Source organism: Lissotriton vulgaris, chromosome 10 (assembly GCF_964263255.1).
Source record: "Lissotriton vulgaris chromosome 10, aLisVul1.2, whole genome shotgun sequence".
Classification (NCBI taxonomy): domain Eukaryota; kingdom Metazoa; phylum Chordata; class Amphibia; order Caudata; family Salamandridae; genus Lissotriton; species Lissotriton vulgaris.
The window spans coordinates 814,222,899-814,250,190 of NC_141698.1; the positions used below are offsets into that span (position 1 = coordinate 814,222,899).

The 27,292-nt window shown below is 46.1% G+C and overlaps 1 protein-coding gene across 1 annotated transcript in view; it reads right to left on the bottom strand.

Annotated features, from left to right (window-relative positions):
• The window catches only part of ULK4 (unc-51 like kinase 4), a 1,855,260-nt gene that overhangs the window by 1,156,234 nt on the left and 671,734 nt on the right, over positions 1-27,292 (bottom strand). Inside the window, exon 22 of the mRNA XM_086941729.1 lies at positions 19,749-19,876. Coding sequence (XP_086797855.1) covers positions 19,749-19,876 — 128 coding nt within the window. The remainder of the gene's footprint in view (positions 1-19,748; positions 19,877-27,292) is intronic.

The following is a 27,292-nucleotide window of genomic DNA, read 5'->3' on the forward strand; positions in this document are numbered from 1 at the left end:
GAGCAGGTAGGCAATCTCCCCACAGTGCTGTAGTTCAAATGGTCTTGCCCCCATACTAGAATCGCGTTGCCACCACTGTGAGACACTACATAAACTTATGTTGACATGGTTGTATCAGAATGGGGGTACAACTTTAGATGTCCCCTTGCATCACAGCATAGCTCTGGATTTGACAATCAAACAACACAGAAAGTACCTCTAGTGAGGCAGCATGACTGTTAAGCTTAATGGAAAAAATGCAGGTGTGTCCAGAAAATATCAAGGAGAGACAACTTTCAAAACCAATGTAGAGGGCTTTCTTTCCAAGGCACTCTGTGCAACTACTAAAACACAACTGTGATCGAGGCATCAAGATCTGTGGGAGGAAGGATATGCATCAAAGGCTCGGATGAAGAAGAGAAAATTACAAGTTAGTAATTTCACTATTCTCTTCCAATCCCAATCCTTCCTTCTATGAGGATAAACAAAAAGAGCATAACTCTAGAAAAGTTTGTAGAAATGATATCCAGTCATAAATGTAGTTTACTATTAACATATTTTACAAACAATTATATTTTTATTCGAGGTTGAAAATGTTATGTACTCTAAATTTGCAAACCTGCACTTCTGGATTCAACTACTAGATTCTGAGATTATGGACAGAATGTTAATCTAGAAAATATTTAATGTGGCAAAAAGCACAGTTCAAAACTATAAGGTAATTGGAGCAGCTAAACATTTAAAGACGCATGCCATATCACAAGATGGCAGGAGGAGTAGACTGTGCGTAAAGATCTTGGCTGGTGATATGGGGATCGAAGCAGTGTGGAATACACTGGTAGATGAGGGACACAATTTAGCCTGTTCAGTATGTTTGAAGGGGAAAGAAAGTTGTTTTTTAAGATACAGGCAAGCAAGTGATAAAAATAAAAACAAGCAATTGCAATGCAATCGGTCTTGCCTTTGGGACCTTATATGTATTTAGCTATGGAGCACATTAACCTGGGTGCTGAAACATCTACTGTTCTTTAACATGGAGGGAAAGTAAGCACCAAACTGTGTGACATGCCAGGTATGGGAACATATGGAGAGAAATATTGTCTTTCACCAGGAAATGGTATAGTCCGAAGCTCTGTTTTTAATATAAAATCAGGGCCGTTGGTGGTCATATCACTGAAAAAAGATTTCAAAAAAATAATATTGTCTACAGGTGCTTGTGGAAGACAATTTCTATGGACTGGAATCTAGAGAATGCTAAAGTGATTCTGGTATTTTTCTGACCTCTGCTGGTCGTTCTCTATCAAGAAAGTTAAATAGAGGCAATTGCCAGGAAAATTAAAAAAAGAGTGTACCTCAGCAGAAAGCAACAGGGCCATAAGCCAGCCTGTCATTGCGTCCGCCGACCCCCTCTGGAGACGGGTCTAGCCAACAGACAATTGCGGAAGAAATTCAGTCTCCCTGGCAACAAGTAAATGCCCCCAGTTGGCCAGAGGCAAGCACCACAGACCTATGGCACAGCCATATGATACTTGGGCAGGCAGGAGCATGAACCTGCTGCACAGCAGGCAGATACACTCCCCTTCACTCACCTGAATTGCCGGCTCCCACTGAACGCAGCATGGCCAACGATCCACTCATCATGAACATGCTGCCCACTAGCCGTGCAAACCGAGCCGTGCATACTTCCCTAGGGAACAGAGCAGCTGAAAGTCAGTGAAGCAAGCACACGGCTCCTGCCCATGGATTGTTTGCTGAAGACGGCTGGAATGCCAGAAACCGGTCCTCGGAAGCTTGTTTCCGGTCCAGGGAAGACATGGCTAGGCAGTTCGGGCTGGACTGTTCCCATGAGGCACAGGGTCAGACTGATTTACATATAGCCATGTCTGAACTGGGGTGGCAGAGTGGGCTAAAGAACGGTGATGGATTAAACCCAGATCTTTTGACTGGGTGTGAGTGTTTGATTGATTCAGATGCTCCGTCCATCACCACCCCCCTTTTGTACCGCTTTTGGCCGCCATAGGTGTGGCAGGGTATGCTCAGACGTAAGTCCCTTGCTCACTTTGCCACTGAATGCAAGCAAGTCGGGCTGAAGACGGCTGGAATGCCAGAAACCGGTCCTCGGAAGCTGGTTTCCTGTCCTGGGAAGACATGGCTTGGCAGTTCGGGCTGGACTGTTCCCATGAGGCACAGGGTCAGACTGATTTACATATAGCCATGTCTGAACTGGGGTGGCAGAGTGGGCTAAAGAACGGTGATGGATTAAACCCAGATCTTTTGACTGGGTGTGAGTGTTTGATTGATTCAGATGCTCCGTCCATCACCACCCCCCTTTTGTACCACTTTTGGCCGCCATAAGTGTGGCAGGGTATGCTCAAACGTAAGTCCCTTGCTCACTTTGCCACTGGATGCAAGCAAGCCGGGCTGAAGACGGCTGGAATGCCAGAAACCGGTCCTCGGAAGCTTGTTTCCGGTCCAGGGAAGACATGGCTAGGCAGTTCGGGCTGGACTGTTCCCATGAGGCACAGGGTCAGACTGATTTACATATAGCCATGTCTGAACTGGGGTGGCAGAGTGGGCTAAAGAACGGTGATGGATTAAACCCAGATCTTTTGACTGGGTGTGAGTGTTTGATTGATTCAGATGCTCCGTCCATCACCACCCCCCTTTTGTACCGCTTTTGGCCGCCATAGGTGTGGCAGGGTATGCTCAGACGTAAGTCCCTTGCTCACTTTGCCACTGGATGCAAGCAAGCCGGGCTGAAGACGGCTGGAATGCCAGAAACCGGTCCTCAGAAGCTTGTTTCCGGTCCAGGGAAGACATGGCTTGGCAGTTCGGGCTGGACTGTTCCCATGAGGCACAGGGTCAGACTGATTTACATATAGCCATATCTGAACTGGGGTGGCAGAGTGGGCTAAAGAACGGTGATGGATTAAACCCAGATCTTTTGACTGGGTGTGAGTTTTTGATTGATTCAGATGCTCCGTCCATCACCACCTCCCTTTTGTACCATGGATTGTTTGCAGCACAAAAAAGGAACAGGAAGTAAGGGGGGGGGGGGGAGATTTTTATATGTGTGAAAAAGTTGTGATTGGAGGCACATGGGCGTCAATAAGTAAGTCATCACGGTGAGAGGGATGAAGGGTTAATGTCCAATATACGCAGGGCTTTAAGTGGGCCGGGTCTCATCGGTTGCACCAGCAGTTTTTTAGAGGAGGCCTCAAAACGGGTCTCTATCGGGCTCTGTTTTGTGCCCTGGCACAGGCAGACTGCAGTGGCAGTAGGTACATCGATGTGCGCTGCTCACACTGCTCACTTTTCACTAGTGGAGATGTTATGGCATGACGTCATGCCAGGTGAGCGTTGTGAAGGGAAGGGAGATCCTCTAAAGAGAGTCATTTTCTCTCTGGATTTCCCTTCTTTTTTTGAAACTTAGGAGCAGCAACATTGTTGCGGTGTCACCAGGGCTTTAAGCAGAAACTTTTTCAATATTATATACAAGCCATAGTTGCTGCTTATTTATCTTATGCAACTAACAACCAGTGACAAAGCCAATAGTTCTGACTTGTTGTAGGTTTGATGTTACTTGTTGTATCATATATCTGGATGCAATGACAGGAGCAGCAAAATACAAGTCGGGCGGCCCACTATGCAAGCACAGATTTTTAGCTTGCGTGTTTTAAGCCACGCCGTTAATTACATTTGACCCGCCCCTTTGAGAGACCCCCCAGTTTTTTCATCCCACTTAAAGCCCTGTATATAAGCAATCAGAAAACTGGGCAGCTAAGCCAGCCTCTACTGGTGATGTATAAATTAATTAGAACGCATGTGCATTTTGGTGTCAGCGTCCATCATATTGGGACCGCGATCTTGTGACAGGGGTTATTTATTCTCGCACTCTCATTTGCCATACAACTGTGGAAAGTGAGCCCATATTACTATAGATGCCCGGGCTGCTGGCGCAAGTCGCCTCTTAGTTCTCATTCTGAATAGTTACCAAATAAAGAGACGGCCGCTGGAAGCTGGAATCACAAGAACAGAGTTTTATTTCTCATGAGGAGAGCCTGTCATTTCGGACACGAAACACAGTGTCTTTCGGGAGGTGCTCTAACAAGTGTTCTGAGACATCGCCTTTTATACCTTACAAACACTCCTTATTACAATAATGACATTGTGAAACAAGGAAAAGACATTCCCGTTATCCTCGTGTCAATCCCACCCCACATGTATCCACAATAGAGACCCTTGAACTGTCGATAAGAGAAGGGGTAATCACGCAGCTGAGTGTTCCGCTGATTATTAGGATGTGTGCGCCTGATCGTATCCCAAGGGGTGGGGAAGCCAGCATCAATAGTGGGTTCTTTGAAGAGGAGTGACTTCATACAATAAGGGGCAATAAACAGTATCTTCCGGCTTAGGCGATGGCCTCGGACATGTGTGGACGATCCATCGCGGTGGGAGGGTTTACTAACAGAGGGGTTTATTCATGAAAGGAAAGGAGGTGTTGGTCAGACGCGGCCGTGACTCCCAAGGACAGGGTTTTTGCAGAAGAAGAAGGTTTATGATTTATCCATGTGAGGGAGGAGGGGGGAGCCAGGGTACGCACAGGGACAGAGCCGCACAGAGAGAAAGGTCTTACGACCCGTACATGAGAGGACGGGGGCAGTCAGATACAGCTGGGGGGTTATGTCAGCTGAGGCGAAGGATGCTTCTTCGAGAGAAAAATGGGGGAGGGGGGGTGCATGGGTCAAGCAGGAGGGTCACCTTTCAGAGCAGGATCGCGCAGGAGGGAAGCCGGGGATTCCAACAAGCGGGCAAAGAGGCCATGGTGCCTGAAATGGCTGTCAGGTACATGCGGGCACGGGCCTTTACTGGCGGAGTGGTGCGGTTAACGTTCAGGGAAGGGAATGGGAAAGTACAATGAACGCCGCTTATGTACATTAATTTTGTTATTTTCCACAGTCGCCGCTTTTTACATAACAAAGTTCATTTTCCTATCCTTCCTAGTTAAGGGGCGTACATATAAACATGTGTGGTTGATGAAATAGCATTTGTCAATACTAACATATTGCATAAAATCATGAACAGTTGATGTGATTGGCAGAATACAGTACATAGGAAATTGCATTTGCAAACGTACTTCATAGCATAAATGCTTCTGACTTTCAAAAATGAATGTGACCGATGAACATTTTGACCAAGTGGTTGAGGGAGGAATTCAGTCCAATATTATCTCTTCGACACAGTGTCTTTTTAGCAGTGAGCCATCACTGGTAGGCTCTAGTCCGTGTCCTTTCGTTGGCGCTGTTGAGCACCGGCGGTGGAGCTATAGGTCCAGCTCGGATCCATCCTTACGCGTTGCAGGGTGCGGTCAGTCCTCTGTTGTTAGACCACAGTCCTGTTCCCTAAACAATCCTTTTAGGGGCGCCTTATGTTCGGCACCTATATTCCTGTGGCGTAACCCCATTTCCATCTAAATGCCGTTCTTCCTTTCAGCAGAAAGTCACGTGGAAAAGGGGGTATGGTTCAGTAGTCGATGGGAGAGAGAGAGAGCGGAGTGGGGTCAGATTTCCTGGGACACACCAAAGGGACCAAGGGAGCAAAGGATAACAAGCAAGCAGGCCCATCAATCGGGCTTAAAAAGGGGGGGGACGGAGGCTCCAGGCACGCGTGGGTAGGCGGACAAAAGGGCTTCAGGACAGCCTTTCATCCTTTCGTTTACCGCATTGGAGAGTGCTGCCTCGTCCCGTATTCCTGTTGTGCTGTGGCTCCACCTTTGGTCGAGGTTGCATGTGTCCCATGATCTGCAGCCAGGCTGTGTGTCACGTCCGACCCTTCTCCTCCGATGGTCGTATATCTTTGAATGGGTAAAAACAAGTTTTAGAGAACTGGCAGAAGAAGACATTTATGCATTAGAATTCCTCCTTTATTCCTACGCACTTCGGTGATACGTTCATCGGTCACAGTTAGAAGCCTATTACCATGAAATGTATATGCCGGTATTCCTACTGTGTTCATTCCAAGTTTGTTCGTTGTCTATTCATGGCACATATGGAGAGAAGTCAGTCTCCTATCAACTGTGCATTTCATCAAAACTCAACATGGCGGAACCTTCAGTGGTGACTCGTCTTCTAACCCGAGCCTTAACAGTCTAACATTTCCCTTCAAAGCTGGCTAACCCTTTCAAACAGGGCGGGGGCGCTATCATCGAGAGTCAGGGTAAAACATTTTTCTCTCGAGGGACGACAGTTACTCATGGTCATCATGTGTATATCGGGGACAGCAGCCGGGGTCAATCAAGTGGGGTGGGGATGCTACGGGCATTCACGCTTGGGTGCAAAGGGGGTGGGGCAATCTGGGCGTTGGGGGTCAATCCAGGCGTTGGCGCTTGTCTCTAACGAACTGAAAAATAAGGTGCCATTGACATATAGTTCCCCTATATAAGGCCAGATTTGGGGACCGTAGTCGTCTTACCTGTCCTTTCTTTCTTAGCCAATTCGAGTTCAATCATTTTGCAGAAAGGAGAGGTAGTAGCATGGCGAGGTACAATCATTTTAGTTTCTGTCAATTTCGCTGAACACCTTCGCGTTCAATAAGTATCCAATCAGACTGGTGCCAGCGAGGCACAATTTTACCATAAAAAAAAGATGGGACAGGGGGACTCTCGTAGAGAGTGAGAGTCGCCCGCAACCTAAACGAGCCATTCGGTACACGTATGACATGTAGAGAGAGAGAGAGAGAGAGAGAGAGAGAGAGAGAGAGAGAGAGAGAGAGAGACGTGTACGGCAACAGGTCATTTAGTGCCTTCATAACACAGAACGGTAGGGGTCAGGTAACACGGAAACACAAAACAGAGGGAGGACATAAATCCCTACACTACACATACACAAACTCAAACAAGGGGGGGATAGTACGTGTTTTACATAAAAAGAAAGATTCACGACAAAACATAGAACAGTTGTTGGCCAAAAAGGATCTCCTTGCGCATGCTGCGTATCTTTAATATCCTATTTATCTATGGGCTGAGCTCTTTTTTTTTTCTTTTTCTCCTTTTTCCTTTTGCTTGCTACGAGCGTTCTCGATAGTCAATACTTACACCTCGGTCAGCCGGTCAGAAATTAACCTGGTCGGGCTATTGCCCACGGTTGGATCTTAAACCACTTTTTAGTTTCTTCTTTTGGTGGGAAGTTCTCCAGGTTGAGGCAACAGAGGGTATTGATCAGGAGAACAGTCAGACAGCTTGGTTATATCTATAAGAGTGTGAGAAGGAGGTGGTACATTTCGAACATCAACAACGTTTCTAATCTTCCCAGACGGGTGGTGCCTGGGAACCCTTACCCCAGGACTCTTCTTTGTCCTTTCCCTATCTAGTTAACCGTCATAGTTACATTATCTAACGTGCTAATTCGAGTCAATTTCCGTCATACAGTACCCGTCAAGTTTCTATGTCAGTCCATCCTCCCAGTCGCTACGTTCTAAAGAGGAACAGTCATCTCTAAGTCTAGCATAAGTACTATGCTCAAATCCCCTCCTTCCCTTTACCGGGTTGTTCGATCGTCACTCCTCCATACTTCAGCCGACGTTCCGACGTGACCTGCAGAAGGGAGGAGAAGGAAAGGGGTGGGGGCAACATTCAAAATACATCAACTTGCATAAATCCGAAAATGTTTTTACCTACCACATACTTGACCTATCTCCACCGGCCGCATTCTCTACCATCTCGGCGTTTAAGCCCAGAGGGATCAGTAGTGTCAGATAGATAATCATCGATGGTCTGCGTATCTACATGAATCACACGATCGTGGCCTTATAGGTCGTGTGCAAGGGTGGCGGTCAGGTGGTATTTCTGTGGTATCGCTCAAGGGCGTCTAAAAACACCTTTCCGGCTGCCGGTGATACATAGTGTAGCTGCTAAATATCGGGCCTTTTTACCCTTCAACCTTAATAAAGCTGCTTATTTTTCGCTTATATTAGAGACAGTAGTAACGCATTAAAAAACTCATTAATGCAACTGCTACAATTCATACTTCTTTTTTCGAAATACCTTTAATTAATAATGTTGGTGCACAAATACGGGCCTACAACCCAGTGGGCCGGCCACGGAGCAGACTAGAACTGTGCATAAGGGGAACGAGGTCGGTGATCATTTATTTCAGAAAAGTGCGGCAGTGTAATAAAATCATATCGAACTTTCCTACACTGCAAGTATGATGCATGTCAATAATTCAATTTTTCAATAATTTTATCTCATTGTCCAACTATTACTCAAGACCTAATATTTACCAATTCATTGTCCAAATGCTCAATCAGTTCCTATTTCATACCAATTCATTTCTTCCCAAACGTAATTAGTACCCACCCTAAATCAGTTCATTGTCCCAACACATAATCGTTATCTATCTTATATCGCTTTTCTTTCCGAACACATAATCAATATCCATCTTATCTACTTTCATTGTCCAAAACTGCATACACATCTCGGAGCATCAAGGTTTGAGCAATCAAGGTGAACAAGGAGTTTGAAAGTTTCATTCTGTATCGACGCCATTTTGGGCGAGGTCAGGCAGGTCCCAGTATGGCCAGAATGTCTCCAATGACTCGTGGTTGGACCAGAACCTCTTTTGGCAGTTCAAGAAGTGTCTCGTAATGGGGTGACGGACTAGTAGTATGAACCATCAGTCAAAAGAGGGGAGGGAGGCAACAATCTTTCCTACCGGGTCATTCTGATGTTCCACCGGAACTGAACAAGTCTGTATCCTTGCGGGATTTTAGTCATTTCCAAACTGAGGCTGGCGCCGGCAGGAGTGCACCGACGTCTCGTGGCTCCATCGGAGGACAGGGCGGGGGCACCTCGTGGAGAGGACGGCCCCCCCCGGCTCTTTTAGAATCTTCAAGGCTGAGGAGTACAGGGCGTGTGCTCGTCCCGGGCAAGGAAACCCGCTTTTTGATATGGACCCCTTCTTCAAGCAGGAACGTTGGGGTGTCGCTGGAAGCCTCCACCTGGAGGGAGGTGGGGGAGGCTCGTTCGCGCCGCCTCCCCCTTCCAGCGACCCTGCGCCGTTCTCCGGCTCCAGCGCTTTGGTACGGCCATGCCAGGCAATGAAGATGGGGGGGGGGGGGTCGGTGGCTGAGGCAAGACATCCCCCCCTTTTGACATGTGGCGGGACTACCTGCAACTCTCAGGCGTTGCCATGTGGCGGGACTACCTGCAACTGTCCAGGGCCGAGTGCAGTTGCAGCCATTATTGCGCAAAGAAGCGCCGCCGTCCTCGCCTTGGCTTCGGCCTTCGATGAGGGCCGGATCCGGTGAGAGAGATTGGGGGGGAGGGTCGGTGGCTGAGGCAAGACATCCCCCCCCCCCGTGGCCTGCAGGGCAGCAGAAGAGGGAAAAAAAGAGAGATCATTGCGATTTGCGGGCCGTCCGCCCCACAGCCTCCCCTTCCAACTGCGGCCAGCCGAGCCCTGCACGCATCAAGGCCTCGCCTTCCGGATGGGCGTAACCGCGGACCTGTTGCACTTCGGGAGCTTCCGGAATGGGCGTAGGTACCTATTGGTTTGTTCCTATTTCATGTGACCGTTATTTGGGCGTGGTGGGCAATGAGGCAGACATGTTTGGCAAAAATGTAGAAGGTAGGAGGTGCACTGCTAGGTTGTTGCTATTTTTACAGTTAAAATTTCAAGCAAGTTTCGGGTGCTCTTGAGGGTGGTGCAAACCGTCCATGCACCGGATATTTAAGCGACTGAGTTGTGTATACAGAAAGCCTTCTGATACATCCCCTGTTAAGGCACACCAGTGGTGTTCACATTAAGTTATTCACAGGATAGTTGGTTGGTAAGTTCAAAGTTTTCAAGTTTTCTAAGACCCGCGAATGGAATGAACTACCACGCACGCTACACCGTAGCATAAAAACTCCGTGATCAAGGGCACTCATGCCCGAAATGCATTGGGGATCAACTTATGCATTAACCTAATGAAGATGTACAACCACTGATATGTTGTGAATATCAGTATGAAGAATTGTTATTAAAAACTTGAAAACTTTGAACTTACCAACCAACTATCCTGTGAATTACTTAATGTGAACACCACTGGTGTGCCTTAACAGGGGATGTATCAGAAGGCTTTCTGTATACACAACTCAGTCGCAGACATGTTTGGAGCAGGAGTAGGCAGCGGAACCTAGCTACCTCGTGGCTGCCTTGCTGTCAAGCTTTTTCGCCATTTTATATTTCTTATTACGAACTGCTTCCAATGTTTCTTATTTTTAGTGAAGTCTAAAGCTCATCAGGGGGTTACTGACTTAGCCCGATTTCTTTTTATTTTTCCTTCTTTTCCTTAGCGTTTTTTGAGCTAAAGTTTCTGTTAACAGGGTACGGTGATCACTTCATATATTTATGTATTATTTTTTTTTTATATGTCCTTTTCATTAGGGGTACTCCTGGACGGACCAGATGTGTTACCTTCAATAAATGGTCCGGGGTGGAACTAGATTATCAATCAGAGGGGAACACATATCCCTTCGTTAGGGTATCATCCTGGACGGACCAAATGATGTACCTCCACTTACTAGGGTAGCCTCCTGGACGGACCAGAAGGGTTACTTCCAATAAATGGCCAACAAGTGGGGGCATGTGTCCTCCATTAGGGTAGCCTCCTGGACGGACCAGGTGAGCTACCCCCAAATAATAGTCAATCAGTGGGGAGTGGGTAGGACTGACGAATCATAAAGGGGCATAACCTACCCTTTACTACTTGCAAAGACTAGACAGAATATTTCTATTCCACGTTGTTTGCAAACATAAAATACCTCAAACAAACAATTCCTTGGACAACAATGTCCAGTCAATCAATCAATCAGTGGGGAGAAAAACAGGCATGACGGATTACAACGGGGACAAACGTCTGCATTACCTGCCCTTCGCTATCTGCAAAGGAAGACAGAATATTTCTATTCGTCTCTGTTTGTGGACAGGGAAGATCTCAAAGAGCAACAATCGATTATTTAATCGATTTCAAACAATCAGTGGGGAGAAAGGTAGGCATGACGGATTACAACGGGGACAAAAGTCTGCATTACCTACCATTCTCTATCTGCAAAGAGAGACGAACGTTCCTATTCGCCGCTGTTTGCAAACAGAGAATGTCTCGTTCTCAAGAAGAGAACCAATATTTCAAGTAGCATCCAAAGCTAAATGAACCAATAACAACAATATCAGTATTCAAATACCGATTCCAATACAATCAATCAATCAATCAGATGGAAAAAAAACATCCTACCAATCAGGCGTAAAAACACCCTACTTAATCTTACCCGGACCGGACCATATGGACAGTTCTTTATCTTCCTCCTCCAGCGCCCGATCGTTCTCTTACTCCATGCAGCATTCCTGTGGGATTCCAGTCAGGACAATAGGTCACTCGAGAGAGGTCCGTTCAGAATCGGTGAAGTTCATTCAATCGGCAGCCGGACGAGGGCCCTCTCAAGGCAGGTATACTCCGATCATTTAAATGTTCACCTCTTCGTCTGGATCTCTCTTACTGGACCTTATGTCACTGATGGACCCCGCGTTGGGACGCCAATTGTGGAAAGTGAGCCCATATTACTATAGATGCCCGGGCTGCTGGCGCAAGTCGCCTCTTAGTTCTCATTCTGAATAGTTACCAAATAAAGAGACGGGCGCTGGAAGCTGGAATCACAAGAACAGAGTTTTATTTCTCATGAGGAGAGCCTGTCATTTCGGACACGAAACACAGTGTCTTTCGGGAGGTGCTCTAACAAGTGTTCTGAGACATCGCCTTTTATACCTTACAAACACTCCTTATTACAATAATGACATTGTGAAACAAGGAAAAGACATTCCCGTTATCCTCGTGTCAATCCCACCCCACATGTATCCACAATAGAGACCCTTGAACTGTTGATAAGAGAAGGGGTAATCACGCAGCTGAGTGTTCCGCTGATTATTAGGATGTGTGCGCCTGATCGTATCCCAAGGGGTGGGGAAGCCAGGATCAATAGTGGGTTCTTTGAAGAGGAGTGACTTCATACAATAAGGGGCAATAAACAGTATCTTCCGGCTTAGGCGATGGCCTCGGACATGTGTGGACGATCCATCGCGGTGGGAGGGTTTACTAACAGAGGGGTTTATTCATGAAAGGAAAGGAGGTGTTGGTCAGGCGCGGCCGTGACTCCCAAGGACAGGGTTTTTGCAGAAGAAGAAGGATTATGATTTATCCATGTGAGGGAGGAGGGGGGAGCCAGGGTGCGCACAGGGACAGAGCCGCACAGAGAGAGAGGTCTTACGACCCGTACATGAGAGGACGGGGGCAGTCAGATACAGCTGGGGGGTTATGTCAGCTGAGGCGAAGGATGCTTCTTCGAGAGAAAAATGTGGGAGGGGGGCGGTGCATGGGTCAAGCAGGAGGGTCACCTTTCAGAGCAGGATCGCGCAGGAGGGAAGCCGGGGATTCCAACGAGCGGGCAAAGAGGCCATGGTGCCTGAAATGGCTGTCAGGTACATGCGGGCACGGGCCTTTACTGGCGGAGTGGTGCGGTTAACGTTCAGGGAAGGGAATGGGAAAGGACAATGAACGCCGCTTATGTACATTAATTTTGTTATTTTCCACACAACAGTCAAGAAAACAGTGGGGGTAAAACCAGTGCATTGGCCTACAAATAATAATAAATGTAAGTGGGCCAGTTCAGGCCTAGACTGTTCCAGGTATTCAGCTAATCCCCTGAGCATCCAAGCACGAGAGCCCAAATACGATTAGACACTGGCACCTGCCTCCTAGAGATGACTATTTCAGAAGGGGTCATGAGAGGTGCTCCGACGACCATTCTTTGCAAGACAGAGCAGATGGTTACCAGTCTCAGAATGCAGACCTTCGCCATCATAAGAAACGTAGAAATCCAGCTACATACATCCCCCGATTTCTGATCTTGTGCTGGACAGCTGCATGCAGTCTGTGCATACGTACCATGAGTGATATTTGATAGTTTGTAAAGTGCGCCATATACCCAATGGCATGTGCGCGTCAATATGGGCAGGGCAAAGCACTAGAGAACAACTGAACCCATCATAGCTCAGTCATGGATCACATTCAACACATTTTTCATCTGTGCCTAGAAAGAGACTTTTCACCGGGCACGTAGCAGTTGTCCCCTCGCTAGAACTATGCTCTGTGTGGCAGCATTATCAGATAAGGGACGCAAGAAAAACTAACAGCTTTCTTACAACCATAAGCAACAGCACCACTCAGTGGCGAAACACAATCTATTTCCATTGTAGGAATGAGGCTGATTCGCCAGCACTTCTTGCGATTAAATCAAGAATACTCCATTGAAAGAAGTCAGAAAAAAGCAATTGTTTGCATCCAGAGGAGGCGTGCGGATCATAGCTCAACCTCCGCTCAAAGGGTTACAAAGCACTTCACTGCATTGACATCCAAGCCCTGAGGTGAAGACACTTGCGAACATCTATTGGAAATGCAATAGGACTCGCATTTACGCAAGACCTATTAAATTGAAAACAGGAGTGCGAGCAGGCACGAGCAGGAGTGCGCGGGAGGGGAACCCCTAAGAAGTCACGGACTGCAGGAGCGAAGGTGATGAGGGACAGCATGAAAGTAGTCTGTGCAGTAAAGGGGCCAGTAGCCATGGTAGGATACAAATGACTGACCTGGCTGTCATGGGGAGGGACTAACAAGCTTAAAACCAATTGGAAGGCAGCATTTATAACCTAAGGCAATGAAGAAGATGGGCCGGAGAGTGGGTGGAGCTTCCACGAAGCTTCCACACTATAGTGTATACTGCATGCCTCGCAAAGAGATGGCAGAGCATTCGCGCTGCAATGCTAGGCGAGATCTAAAAAGGCGTGAAATTTGGGGCAAAATGTGTTCAGGAGTGGGATACGCTGGGGATGGGGGGTACTAGCCGCTTCCCCAGCTGAGAAAAAAAAGAGTACGTGTGGTGAGACCGGGTAGGGGTCTAGTAGAATCTTTTCCTTAAGTGCACTAGTGTCTCAAAAGAAGAATCGCCTCTACCTGGAGCAGATCATAACGTAAAGCCACTCAAGGCCACCAGATAAAGGTCTACTCAGAGGATGCAGACCAGACACCAATGCTTCAGATACACAGGTGAGAATCTGTAAAGCACCCCCAGTTTCGGGTACCTATAATTTCATACCAAAAGGGTACGCAACTTTTAATGAATATGATGATGTCATCACACCATTTCTGGTTAGCTCACGGTCATACTAATGCTGCAGTGAAATCAGGCCACTGGGGGACCAATGTAATAAGACAAACAATAAGCGGTTGCCCATAGCTGTGACTTTAATGTGCACTGTGCCCATCACTTTTCAGAAACAAAGACAGAGTGCTAGATTCCACTTCTGTGTCAGAACCAGGATAAAAGAAATTACATAACAAGCTGCTTAGGTAAAGTTCAAGAAAAAGCACATGGCAGATATCAAAGACAAGCCTGAAATAGTAAGCTTGTACAACCTCCACTCAGCAGGTCCATCCCTAAAGCCACAGTACTCCTAGAATATTAACTAACGTTGTGATCAGAAGATAAACACCCACAGGTAAAATCATTTGGAAGATGTAACTAGGAAATAAGCAGGTACTTGAAACTTTAAAAATGAATAAGAAACAAGACTTTATCATATCATCTATGTGTCACAAATACCATAATGAGATACAAAGCAGAATACCAATGCCTTGAGTTTCAGACTGGATCCAAATTACAACAGAAAATGGTCAAGAAGGCCAGAATCTACTATAACTCCTTATATGCTTATAAGACCCCCCCCCACATTGTAACGCACCAACCTTATTGTTGAAGATCTGATAGTCTTAAGGCTGTCTGATAGCGAGGGCAAGGGAGTGGACTACGCCTTGACCGTGGAAGAGATAGCGGAAGCGATTAATGCCTTTCTACAGTCACTTGTGCCATGTACGAAATATGCCTCAGAACTAATTCCCTCACTCCAGGCAATATACATGGAGGCCTTTGAGGTGTGCACTTTACCAAATGATTTGTGAAGGGTCATTATCTCAGTGATCATTAAATTAGGGAAGTCACTAACTGGCTGACCCTCATATTGGCCCCTATCTTTGATCAAGCGGAAGGCTAACCTCTTGGCCATGGTTTCAGCCAATAGGCTGGTAAGTTCATTGTGAAGCCTGACCCTCTTGGACAAAAAGCTTCAGGTCTGCCTTTGAATCATCCATGTTGTCCTTACACGATCCGAATCCTCTTAGGGCTGCTACACCTTGCTTTTAATTGTTTTCCAGAAAGCCTTTGACTCAATACTCTTGCATTCATGATCCTGTTGTTGGAACGCACAAATGTCTGCTTGCTTTTCAGATTTTATTTTGGCGTGCTTTTCAGGTGGTTCGTGCAAATTCTTTACACTAACCAGTGGGTGACGGTCTGGATCAATAGCTCCTTATCTTCTCCATTTGAGATCCAATGTGGCGCACACCAGGGTTGACCCCTCTCTCCCCTCCTTTTTCCTTTGATTATAGAACCGCGTGTTAAATGGATTTGGAGGGATTCACTCATAAGTCATTTCAGCTACAGCACAACACATGAGAACCATGTGTTCCTTTATGCCAATAATTTATTACTATATATTAAGAACCCTGAGACTTCTGCAGGTTTATGGTGATGCCACTGGGCTTGTAGTCAAGTGAAAATACACCTGTCTTTGTGCTAGTTATCATGCTGGGCTTGTAATAATATTGTGATTCCAGCTTGCCACTGACCACTTCAAAACCCTAGGCATTCAAGTTGTGCTTACCGAACTAATGACCTGTGTTATGTACCCTAATCTAGGCCTGGGTAGCTACACAACCTTTTACCTACATTTGTTCTACCTTGCTCTCCATAATGGTTCTAGCACTGACCTTTTACCCAGTTATGTGCTGAATAAATGTCGATCAGTTTCCTGGAAACTAGCCTCATTTATTATGCATGAGGATTCTTAGAAAAGTCCCTGCACATGACGTACATAACAGCATGAACATACTCTGTGTAAAAGTCATGGACATCTACATCCTAGAGCGAAAGAACTGCTTTGCATAATCGCTGGTATTGTTCCAGGCTAATTTGCATAATCGTATTCACAACATATCAATTATGTAAGGAACCCCGAGGCTATCTTTATGGTATAAAAGACCCATACCAACATTTGATAGGCAGAGATGAAGCTTCACGCTGACACTAGACGCTAAGGTCCCGGCCTGCAGAAGCTACAAAACGCAGTGGTCTGACATCCCTTGCAGTGTGTTGAACTCAAGACCAAGACAGGGTCCTTCGTTCTCTTCCACCAGGTAATGAGGTTGGCTCTTTCCTAGGGGATTCTTGGCTTCACAAACACATACATGCTAGGTACACTTAGGTAGGGTTTGCATCGTAGGAGTATTCTCGATTATCGCTAATTATCTGTATGCCTGCATATATTCACTGTTTTAGCACTAGGGTAGAATTCTACCTTTTATTTACTCTCTGGATGCTTGTTATCTTATACACCTGTTTCAGTGTAATGGTTGTCACAGCACATATCTTATAAAATAGAATGACGCTGGTTCAAAAATGCTTATTGAAAACGCCCCCATGGTTTGTTCTGTGTATCTCTCTGAGACTAAGTGAGTACGATTGACTGAGCGAAAAGTACTGTACTGTTTCACGATCCTTGAAGGATCAAGGGTTATCATGTTCGATAGTTGTAAGAAACTATTTGCTCTTTGGTAAGGTTAGGGGGCTTATGGTGGCACTATGAGCTAGCTGCTCTAAAGCCTAACATATCCTTTGGGGGTGTCTGGACAGCAATCCCTTAGTTTATGTTGTCTAATCGGGCAGATCCTATTTATTTTTAGGAACTACACTACACCTGAAAGCGGACTTTAGTGCCCTTGCTCGCTCAGAGTCAACGAAACATGCCATCCTAGAGCTCGCTTTTTAAAATATTGCTGACCACGTCACACTATTTAACATGATCTCTCTACCCCAAATGCTCTATGCATTCCTGAACTTTCCACACGTCATACCACATAAATCACTCCAAGCACTTCAGTAGCACTCTGGACATTCCTTTGGGATGGAAATCAACCTAGAGTTGCTTTTAAGAAATATGTACTACCTCCATATGATGTAGGACTTTGATTAGCAGACATAAAACTCCATAATTACGCAAACCAACTTACACCGATTAATGATTGGTTATTGGCTGATCGTGTTGATCCATGTGTCCGCTCTGATTTGGAATGTACAGAGAAGCATGGTATTATTAATTTGCTACACAAGCCAACAATACGCCAAAACCTTCTCTCTGCTACTAAAACAGTGCTTTCCTGTTGAAGATGTGCTCCTAAATGGATTGGGTGGGAAGGAATGCGGACTGCTGAAGCCTAGTTGTGGTGCAGCACCTGGCTTAAACGCATTGTTATATTTGTTGTTATATCTCAATGCCAATAAAGACATTATATAAAAAAAAACATAAAATTGCCATTGATGAATTAGGAGTCTGTCTCCCTAAACAATTATTTTATTAGGTCTTCCCACATCATGGAGAGGGTTTGTCCTGCAGCAGCTATATGTGCAGGCATTCTCTTAGACAAAATATTCTTCAATGACAGACAAATGCACCCTCCTTTGTGACTGTTAGTTGAGGGACTGGGGGGCCAAGCCATCGATAGGTTGACAGAATCAACCAGCATTCTTTCCAATACCCTGGAGGAGGTGGAACAAAATCCTGGGATTTGGAGAAGGGAGACTAACTAACTATACAATCAAAACCTAGCAGAGGGCCATTGCCCAAGACTTGCCACTCAGAATCAATGGTTAAACAAAACCACAAGAAACTACCAGTGGACCTTCTTTCTGATGCATAGGCATGATTGTATTCCATTGCTGATGCTAGGAAATAAGAAGCCATCACAGCCCACCAACTATAACCACACCACATGCAGATGATAGGACAAATGGAGGAATGCTGAAGGGGTCCATCACCCTAGTATCACATGCATACAACTAGCTCAGAGCCTGGTCTGCTGATATTTTAAAGAAGGTAGAGCGAAAACTTGACGTGCATCGAACCATGCAAAGAAACCTGACCATTTTTAGAGACAGCAAGCATGGTCACCCAGTGATGTGACAGCATTCTACAAATTGGCTATAGATGGCTGACCACTGGAATCAAATGCAGAGGTTAGATATATCATGTACCATAAAGATAAGAAAGACCTAGATCTTCATACATACAGTGCCTATAATCTCAAAGCACTGGTACAACTTGCCTTCTGTGCAGTAGCTGTAACATAGTAAATAAGAGGACATGGAATATTTCGGTGCCACAGAGCATTCATGGGATAAGTGTTCTCTTCCTGCCCCAAATCATGATCATGCCAGGTGAAATTCTGGCAGAGGGGCTACGGCATTGAGTGGAGAAAAAAGAGACTGAGAGGAAACATTAAAAATGTATCCCTTAAGTTGAAACAACATGTTTTGTAATGTATCGAATAAGATTCACTAGCTTGCATCTCTTCCGAGATGCAACATTTGCAAAAGACAAATGTATGTACTACTGCCAAATGTATTGTGATGATATGCACTACCTTTTTGTTGTATAACCCAATGAAAATATTTAAAAAAGAAAAAGCTGAAACAAAATACCCTGGGTATTTTTTAGGCCTAGTATGATACGTTTTCTGTGGCACATCACAGCTGAACTACTGGTGTTGTCAAAACTGTGGAAATATCTGCAAGACAACCTCCTTACATGTATGCATCCCTTACTGAGTTAAGAAAAAAACTACTTCTCCAAGATGACTCCATAGCTATTCAAATGGTATAGAAGTCAGAAACGTTGCCACACAGGCCATAATTAGGAGAATCTGGGATACCCGCACTTGCCTATTAACCCCTTCCCTGCTGCCGTCGGCCAATGGCCGTTGGCAGCACTACCTCCCCAGTGCTGCCGACGGCTCCCCACCCGCGCACGAAAACGTCCGCACCTCGGCGGAATTACTGCCACGGTTAACGGGTTAACAGGAGTTACCAGCTGAATCAGGATAACAAGTTGTATGGATACAGCACATTCCTGATTTTTTCCCTGGCACATATTTCAACAGGGAAAAATCAGGTACATTTGCTCTGGGGAAAAACTGAAAGTGAGGAAACAATTCCAGGACCTGGAGCAGAAACAATGATGTCTTTGGATATTCCACAATCCTAATAAGCACATTGTAAATACTGCATCTAGAATTTACAGCACCCCTTCGTATTGGACTTTTCAAGAGCAGGATATTTCCGTATCAGGAGCTCCATGACTCCCGTAAAAAAAGACTTAGTATCTAGGTTTGTTGTAAGCCTCACCTAATGCATGCTATCAGGTCTGGAAGCACGGTTGATGAAATCTGTATTCAAGTTGGGCCCGTGTCCGATAGGAGATTGCCCACTCTTTGCCTCTAAGCTAACTGTGTCTGTAGTCCATTCGCTTTGCTCCAGTGTGAAGGAATATAACTGGATTTCTGGCAATTACTCATCTACAAAGCATAAACAAATCATAGACATTCCCACTTATGCTTCTTTCCAAATGATCAGCAGAGGGTATGGTGTTTAGGTCATTATTTAAGGACAGTGAGCTGGATTTAAGTTCATTAGTGAGCATCATTTATGCAGTTCAACAGAGACTACAAAACTATGTCTTTAAACAGAATTGACAATGAAATATAATTATGATAAATCATTGACACCATACCTTGATTGACAGTATTGAAGTAACATCTCTTTGTTGTGAGTTAGAATTTGAAGTAGGACCAGAAATGTTTTGGCTCTAATCACCGTTGAGGGGCTTTCCAATAATCGGATAACTTTGATAACAAAATCCTTTAATACAAGAAAAGAAGAAAATGCATAATTGGTACGATACTCCACATTGTACCCTCTTTTTTCCACAGACCCATATCGTAATGCTCCTCTGTCCCCATGGAATGGACATACTGGGTTGATCAGGCATGTGGGAAACCAGGAAACTAGGTAACTGGTCACAAGGAGACAGAGACGATTGGTGTGCGTGCCAGGTACGGATAGGAAGTAGATGATGGTGGAGATGTACTAGTAAGCAAGCAAGCAGAGTATTAAGGAGCGGAGAGGAGGAGGAATGAAGAATAGCCATGCACTATTGGGTAAAGGAGTGTTAGCCTTGCAGGAAATGGCTGAAAATTATGAATGGCTGCAATACACTGCACTCTAATTGCATCCATAAGACAATGCAGCAGGTATTCAGCGAGTGGAGGAGGAAGGGTCGGGCTGAAATGTAAACAGGCAAACTACATTGTTTTGAAAGAAGTCCATATCAATGCCATACATGAGGCCTCTGAAAGAGTAAATAGGCATGTTTTAAATTTTTTGAAATCGCCTCTTGCTCAGGTGTAAGTCTTTCTTTAGGTGCCGTCATGTGGAATTTAGATACAAATAGAGTGATGAATGGAATGTTTGAGTTATTTCCACTGGTATTTACTCAGGGCTACACCCCAGTCCATCATTTTGCTGCTGTCTCGGTCCTCTCCTGAGCCCTCTCTGTCAGAATCCCTTCTTGCGTACCCTGCATAGTGGTCTAGCGTGCAGGGCTCATGTTGCTTTATTCCTATGGTGCTTTTTGGCCTGCTATGATATCATGACTGGTGTTCCCCATGCATTCCCATGGCCGATGTTCCCACAGCACATTCATAATTGATGCTCCCCAAGCACCCTCATGACCGATGCTTCCTCAGCACCAATAATTCCATTGTGCTTGAATCCCTGTAATCATTCCCCCAAATCCTATGAACCAATGGATTAACTGTTCTCGCTTTTACTAGGGCCTTGGTGTGGTTTTCCATGGAGACCCTGCAAGCTTACCCCAGAATCCTGTGAGCCAATGGTAAGCCTCGCTCTTGCTGTTACTGGGGCTTTCAAGGTGTTTTCCATTATGCACTTTCGAGCGAAAACAATACATTTGTTTCCTGTTATTTAGTTCCGATCAACAAGTTGCACCTTATCATTTTGTAAGATCACAGAGAGTGTATTAACACAACTTTTCTCTAAGGTTTGAAAAACTTCCAGACAGACATGTGCCCCACGTGATCTAGCTTCATACATTGAGCCTTCAAGATGATATATAAAGCCCACGCAAACCCGAATTGTGGCTTGGCCTCGTTCCCTGAGGAACAAGACTCCACCCTTCCTACTCCCCTTAAGAGTCCTGCTGGAGCCAAGATGCCCTTCCTTCTCTTTCAAGTCCATCCGAACAAGTGGTTCCCATGGCACCAGCTCCCTTGAAGTCTTCCTCCTCGCTCCCTCCTGCAGAGCTACTCCAGACTCCAGTGACTCCCTGAGTCAAAGCCTCGAGATGTCCTTTGAACTTCAGTTACGTGGAAGAACTAGGCTAAGTATTTAATATCAGGTTAGGGTGCACTAAACTGCTTATAGTAGTGAACAGGATGAGTACCCCAGTCTTCAAGAACTATAGACTTTTCCTCCATGTCCTCTCTGTGATTTACTCCAGCGCTTCATGCGTGTTTATATCCCGGAGGCTTCCTACAACCTTGATGCTAGAACTGTCACTGCACAAGGATTGAATACTTTAGTTCCGTGTTTCTCTGATGAACAGTAGGGCCAAGAGAAAGCACTTCAGAGTCTCTGATACATGCAACAACCTTGCAACATACCGTGTGTTTCAACTGTATCCTTAGGAGTGTAACTCCAACCTTTGCTCCGAGTGTATCCTTGGGAGTGCAAGTAACTCCAACCTTTGCTCAGAGTCAATCAATCAATCAAGAAATTTGTATAGCGCGCTACTCACCCGGAGGGTCTCAAGGCGCTTGGGGGAGGGGGGTCCGCTACTGCTCGAACAGCCAGGTCTTGAGTTGCTTCCTGAAGGAGAGGTGGTCTTAGGTAAGACGGAGGTGGATGGGGAGGGAGTTCCAAGTCTTGGCTGTCAGGTAGGAGAAGGATCTTCCTCCCATGGTGGCTCTTCGAATGCGTGGGACGGCGGCGAGGGCGTGGCTGGTCGATCGTATCTGGCGGGTGGGAGTGTAGAAGGTCAGGCGGTTGTTGAGGTACCTGGGGCCCAGGTCTTGGAGGGCCTTGTGTGCGTGGGTGAGGAGTCGGAACGTGATTCTCTTGCTGACGGGGAGCCAGTGCAGGTCTCTCAGGTGTCTGGAGATGTGGCTGTGTCGGGGGATGTCCAGGATGAGTGGAGCGGAGGCGTTCTGGATGCGTTGGAGTCTCTTCTGCAGTTTGGCTGTGGTTCCGGTGTAGAGGGTGTTTCCGTAGTCCAGTCGGCTGGCGACAAGTGCCTGGGTGACCGTCTTCCTGGTTTCGGTGGGGATCCATCGGAAGATCTTTCAGAGCATGCGTAGGATGTTGAAGCATGATGATGAGACGGTGTTGACTTGTCTGGTCATCGAGAGGGAGGAGTCAAGGATGAAGCCCCGGTTGCGTGCGTGGTCCGTTGGTTTGGGTGCGCTGTCCAGGGCAGGGGCCACCAGGAGTCGTCCCAGGCAGAGGGTGAAGATCCAAGGATGAGGACTTCCGTCTTGTCTGAGTTCAGTTTCAGGTGGCTGTTCATCATCCACTCGGCTACGCCTTTCATCCCTTCGTGTAGGTTGGTTCTGGCGGTGGCTGGGTCGTTGGTGAGGGAGAGGATCAGCTGGGTGTCGTCGGCGTAGGAGGTGATGTTGAGGTTGTGTTGGCGTGCGATGGCTGCGAGGGGGCTCATGTAGACGTTGAAGAGGGTGGGGCTGAGTGATGATCCTTGTGGCACTCCGCAGATGACTTCGGTGGCCTCGGATCTGAACGGGGGAGGCGGACTCTCTGGGTTCTTCCGGTGAGGAACGAGATGATCCACTCCAGTGCCTTACTTTGGATTCCGATGTTGCTGAGGCGCTGGACTAGGGTGTGGTGGCAGACCGTATCGAACGCTGCGGAGAGGTCCAGGAGGATGAGGGCTGCTGTTTCCCCGTTGTCGAGCAGGGCTCGGATGTCGTCAGTGGCTGCGATGAGGGCGGTCTTGGTGCTGTGGTTGGCTTGGAAGCCGGACTGCGAGTGGTCGAGGGATCCGTTCGTCTCGAGGAAGGCGGCAAGCTGTCTGTTTACGGTCTTCTCGATGACTTTGGCAGGAAACGGGAGGAGTGAGATGGGGCGTTAGTTCTTGAGGTCGGTGGGGTCTGCTGATGGTTTTTTCAGGAAGGCGCTGAGTTCGGCATGCTTCCAGCTCTCCGGGAAGGTGTCGGTGTTGAAGAGTGTATCCTTGGGAGTGCAAGGAACTTTAACCTATGTTCCGAGTTTATCCCTGGGAGTCCCAATAACTCCAATTTGAATTTTAGGTTTATTCCTAGGACTGCAACACTCCAATCTGTAATTTTGGTTATTCCGCTCTCATACCAAGCTGCTGCTGAAACATGTAAGTTTATGTCACTGAAGTTACTGCATGTTCATTGTATGTAGAAACCTTTTAGTGCACTGATGGTAACTGCCCAATTATTTCCAGTGCATTGCGTCATTGCAAAGCCAGATTTTCTGGTCCAGTGAATATCTGCCTGGCAAACGTAGAAGGTCTCAGAAGTGACAACTCCTGTTACATAGTGTTGCACAGCCACTGAGCAGATCCAGTACTGCAAGTCTCTCTTTTCTTATTTTATCCCAACCCCTCTTCCCCCAAGGTGGACAGTGTGAGATCTAAGGTTTCGGTTCTTTGACTTGCATTGTCCCCAGGAGGGATAGCAGGTACAACATTGGCTCCATGGTTGGGACCAGGTGAGTCTATGATAGAAAGCCAAGACTTTCATGCTTCCACCGCCCAGAAGACATGGATAACCTGAGACACGTTCAGAGCCTGGCTCAGTCCCTACCTGAGGACACCCGAAGTGATTTAGACTTAGCAAGGGCTTTTTGTGATGTACAGAATTAAGTTCAATCCTTGCAGCAGGAAAATCGGTTGCTTAAGGACGAACTGGTAAGGTGTCAGCCTCACTATGGTAATTTGAAGTGGGGACTGGGCGTTTCCCAAGAGCACATGTCCCTTTACACAACTCCCACACTTTAGCAATTTTGGAAATCTATCAAGCACCTCTGCTTCTGGAAACGCTAATACTGTTCATGTCACAGTTACCACTCCAGACCTGGGGTCTTTGACACGGCACACATGATTTTTTGGGCATAGTCACAATTCTGATGCATTTTGAAATCTGTGCCAGTTACAGTTTCTTTGTAAACCAGGAGCCTTTCCCTCAGATACTGCTAGAATATCCTTTATCATAACTTATCTTGGGCGTACAGCTTCTGATTGGGCTATTTCACTCATTGAAAATAATGGCCCGCTATTACATGATTTTGAAGGATTAAAGAGGCGAGCTCTCATCTCTTTGCTAGTCCCACTTTTGACCAGTTCAGTGACAATGAGTTGCTAAAACTCCATCAGGACAGTAAGGACCTCCCTACCTACATTACTGCTTTTGTAAGCTAGTTATAGAAACCCAGTGGCCAGAACAAAATAGGACTTCCTTCTTTTATAGGGGGTGAAGGGATGACTCAAAGGATTCCCCGGCGCAAATTGTCGATTCACCCTAGATTGTTCAGAGTTCATTAATTTAGTTGGCAGGCGCGACCAAAGTTTAAAGGGAAGGTCCCTGAGGGGAGCCAAGACTGCCAGTTGTGTGGTCTGAGTGGAAAGCAACAGATTTTAAGAATCAGGATAGCACAAGACCCATGCAGATTGGGGGTTTGAGCTGTCCTTTAACCACCGAGGAAAAAGAACAAAGACAGAAATTATAAACCTGTGTTTGTATGGCAGTGAAACAGGGCATTTTGCATGAGAATGCCCAGCCAATCCGAAAGGAATTCGCAAAGCTAGCGCCTTGACTTCTGACATGATGCTGAAAAATGTTAGAGTGCCCAGTTGATATAGGAGTCACTCAGCTGAGTGTAGTTCTTGAACCGACCCCCATTTACCCAGCTAATACCTCACATAAAATTACACAACATTTAACAATACCAGTCACCCTTATCATTGCACACCAACAGAGGCAAGTTTTACCTATGCTTGTAGATTCTGGGGCACTAGAAAATTCGTAGATCTAGCTTTGGCCAGTTCTTTACATATTGCATGGGTTCGAAAAAGTGAACCAGAGCCTGTTAGAGCCTTAGATGGCTCCGAGCATACCAAAGTACTCTGATATCCTTAATGTGTGAGAAAAGGCATACTGAGACCTTGACCTTTGACCTCATTGACACACCTACCTTTGCGCTATTTTAGGACTCCCCTGGCTTCAGTTGCACACCAATCCTGCTATTGACTGGTCCCTCCATCTAGTCACCTTGGTATCTCATTACTGATAGACACTTTGCTATAATAACGCTCCCTTGAAGCTTGAGACAGAACATTCTCTTTTTGCCAAATTGGATAGAAAGAAGGTACCTTTTGAGTGATGTAAACACATCACAGCGTTTTGGACAGTGGGCACAACTGGTGCTGGAGGCTTCCATTGGAACAGCTATGTTCTTTGGAACTCTGCCCGCCTGACGCCAATTCGAGCCCTAAGAATCGATAGACTCGTAATAACAATCCACGGTTGTGGAAGTACCCTTCACATGGTTTTCCGGTGACAATTATCATATAGAGGTAAATAGGGATTGGACAGATAGACTGTCCTGAAGAAGACCGACGTGACCCATGTAAGAGATGGCACTTTAATACGGTCGAAACATGTTGACCATTGCAGTTTAAGGAGGAGTGTTTTTGGATCTTGATCTCCTGTCTAAACACTTTGCCATCCTTCACACCTTATTAATCCTGACCATGCAACCTATGAATAAAGGATTAACGGGTATCTATGAGCCAGTTTTAATGAGCACATCTAACTGCACTTTTCGTCTATCACTCACCCAGTCCTTAGGGACAACACTCATTGTAGTGATCACTGTTTGTCACATTTGTGTTGATCCTTTTCTGTTTTGTGTTTTGTGTTCCCCCCCTCCCTATGCTCCGCCCACTGCGTGGCTACGCGGGGGCGTATTGTAAGCAGACCCGATGATGAAGCATGTCACACACATTGTGTGTGAGGGCAGTTTTTCTTAATCATTTTTATTTTTAACAGCCCTTTGTCTTCGTCTGTATCGAGTTTCTTCCTCCCCACCCCTCTATGTGTTTACATTGTTGAGTAGGGGGTTCGGGGTGGTGGAGTTTATTTGTTGGCCCTCTCCCCTCCTTTGTGATAAATGACCTTTTGAGTGATCCCAGAAGACCAGTGATGCCTTTCACTTAGTTAAGGAGAGTTAAGGAGAGATGCCCCACAGTCCCCACGCAGCCTTCTCTCGTGGAGGCTGATGCCTCCCAGGTAGCTGTGGGTGGTATATTATCACAATGTGATAGCATAACAGAACACACTCACCCAGTTCCCAATTGTATCAAAAGATTTTTGCAGACAGAGCAGAATTACTCAGCTGCTAAACGAGTGGTATCGGCCATTAAATCATGCTTTCAAGAATGGCAACACTAATTCGGCGAGGCACACAACACAAAAAGGCTGATCTCCGAGCTAGATGGGGTTACATAAATCAGAACTTTCTAGGATATACGCCAATGAACACTGTGAACTCAAAGCACATTGTAGGTCTCTGCGACCTGGAATCCTTCTTGGATAGAGTTAGGCAGAGTTTGAGTCAAGAAGAAATGGACTCCTTGGTGTGTGAAGAGGGTAATCATGTGCACATTGAGCATCCTTACCGTGGTACCACTTTACATGTACCCAAGAAAGAATTAACATAACATAACGTGTAATTGTAAAGTGCACGTTCCCCCAGAAGGGTATCTTGGAGCTGAAAAACTGATGTTTATTGTTACCAAATGTAATGGTACTAATTTTATCGACATCAGAAGGTTGAAAGGTTGAGTGGATCCACTAAGATTTGAACCTGTGACCCTGAGGTCGAGCATAGGTACCTATGGTAGAAACATTAGTCCACTAAGCCAATGCGTCCACCAAGCCACCAGACTCGGCTATTAAGACAGGAAGTCTTAATCTGGTGTAATTACATTCTATTAGCAGGCCATCCAGAAATCCAAAGGACTAGCAAATGGTCAGCAATGGGGGGATGACAAATCAAGGCTCCCGAAAAAGTGTGCAACATCTTAATAGAAAACACTTGTGCCTCCGCCTCACCCAATCCTTCTAATTTCCTAACACTGTACTGAAAATATGATCGCTAAATCACTTCAAACCCCTCCCATTTTATGTGCAAGACAGCGTAACCACCACAGTA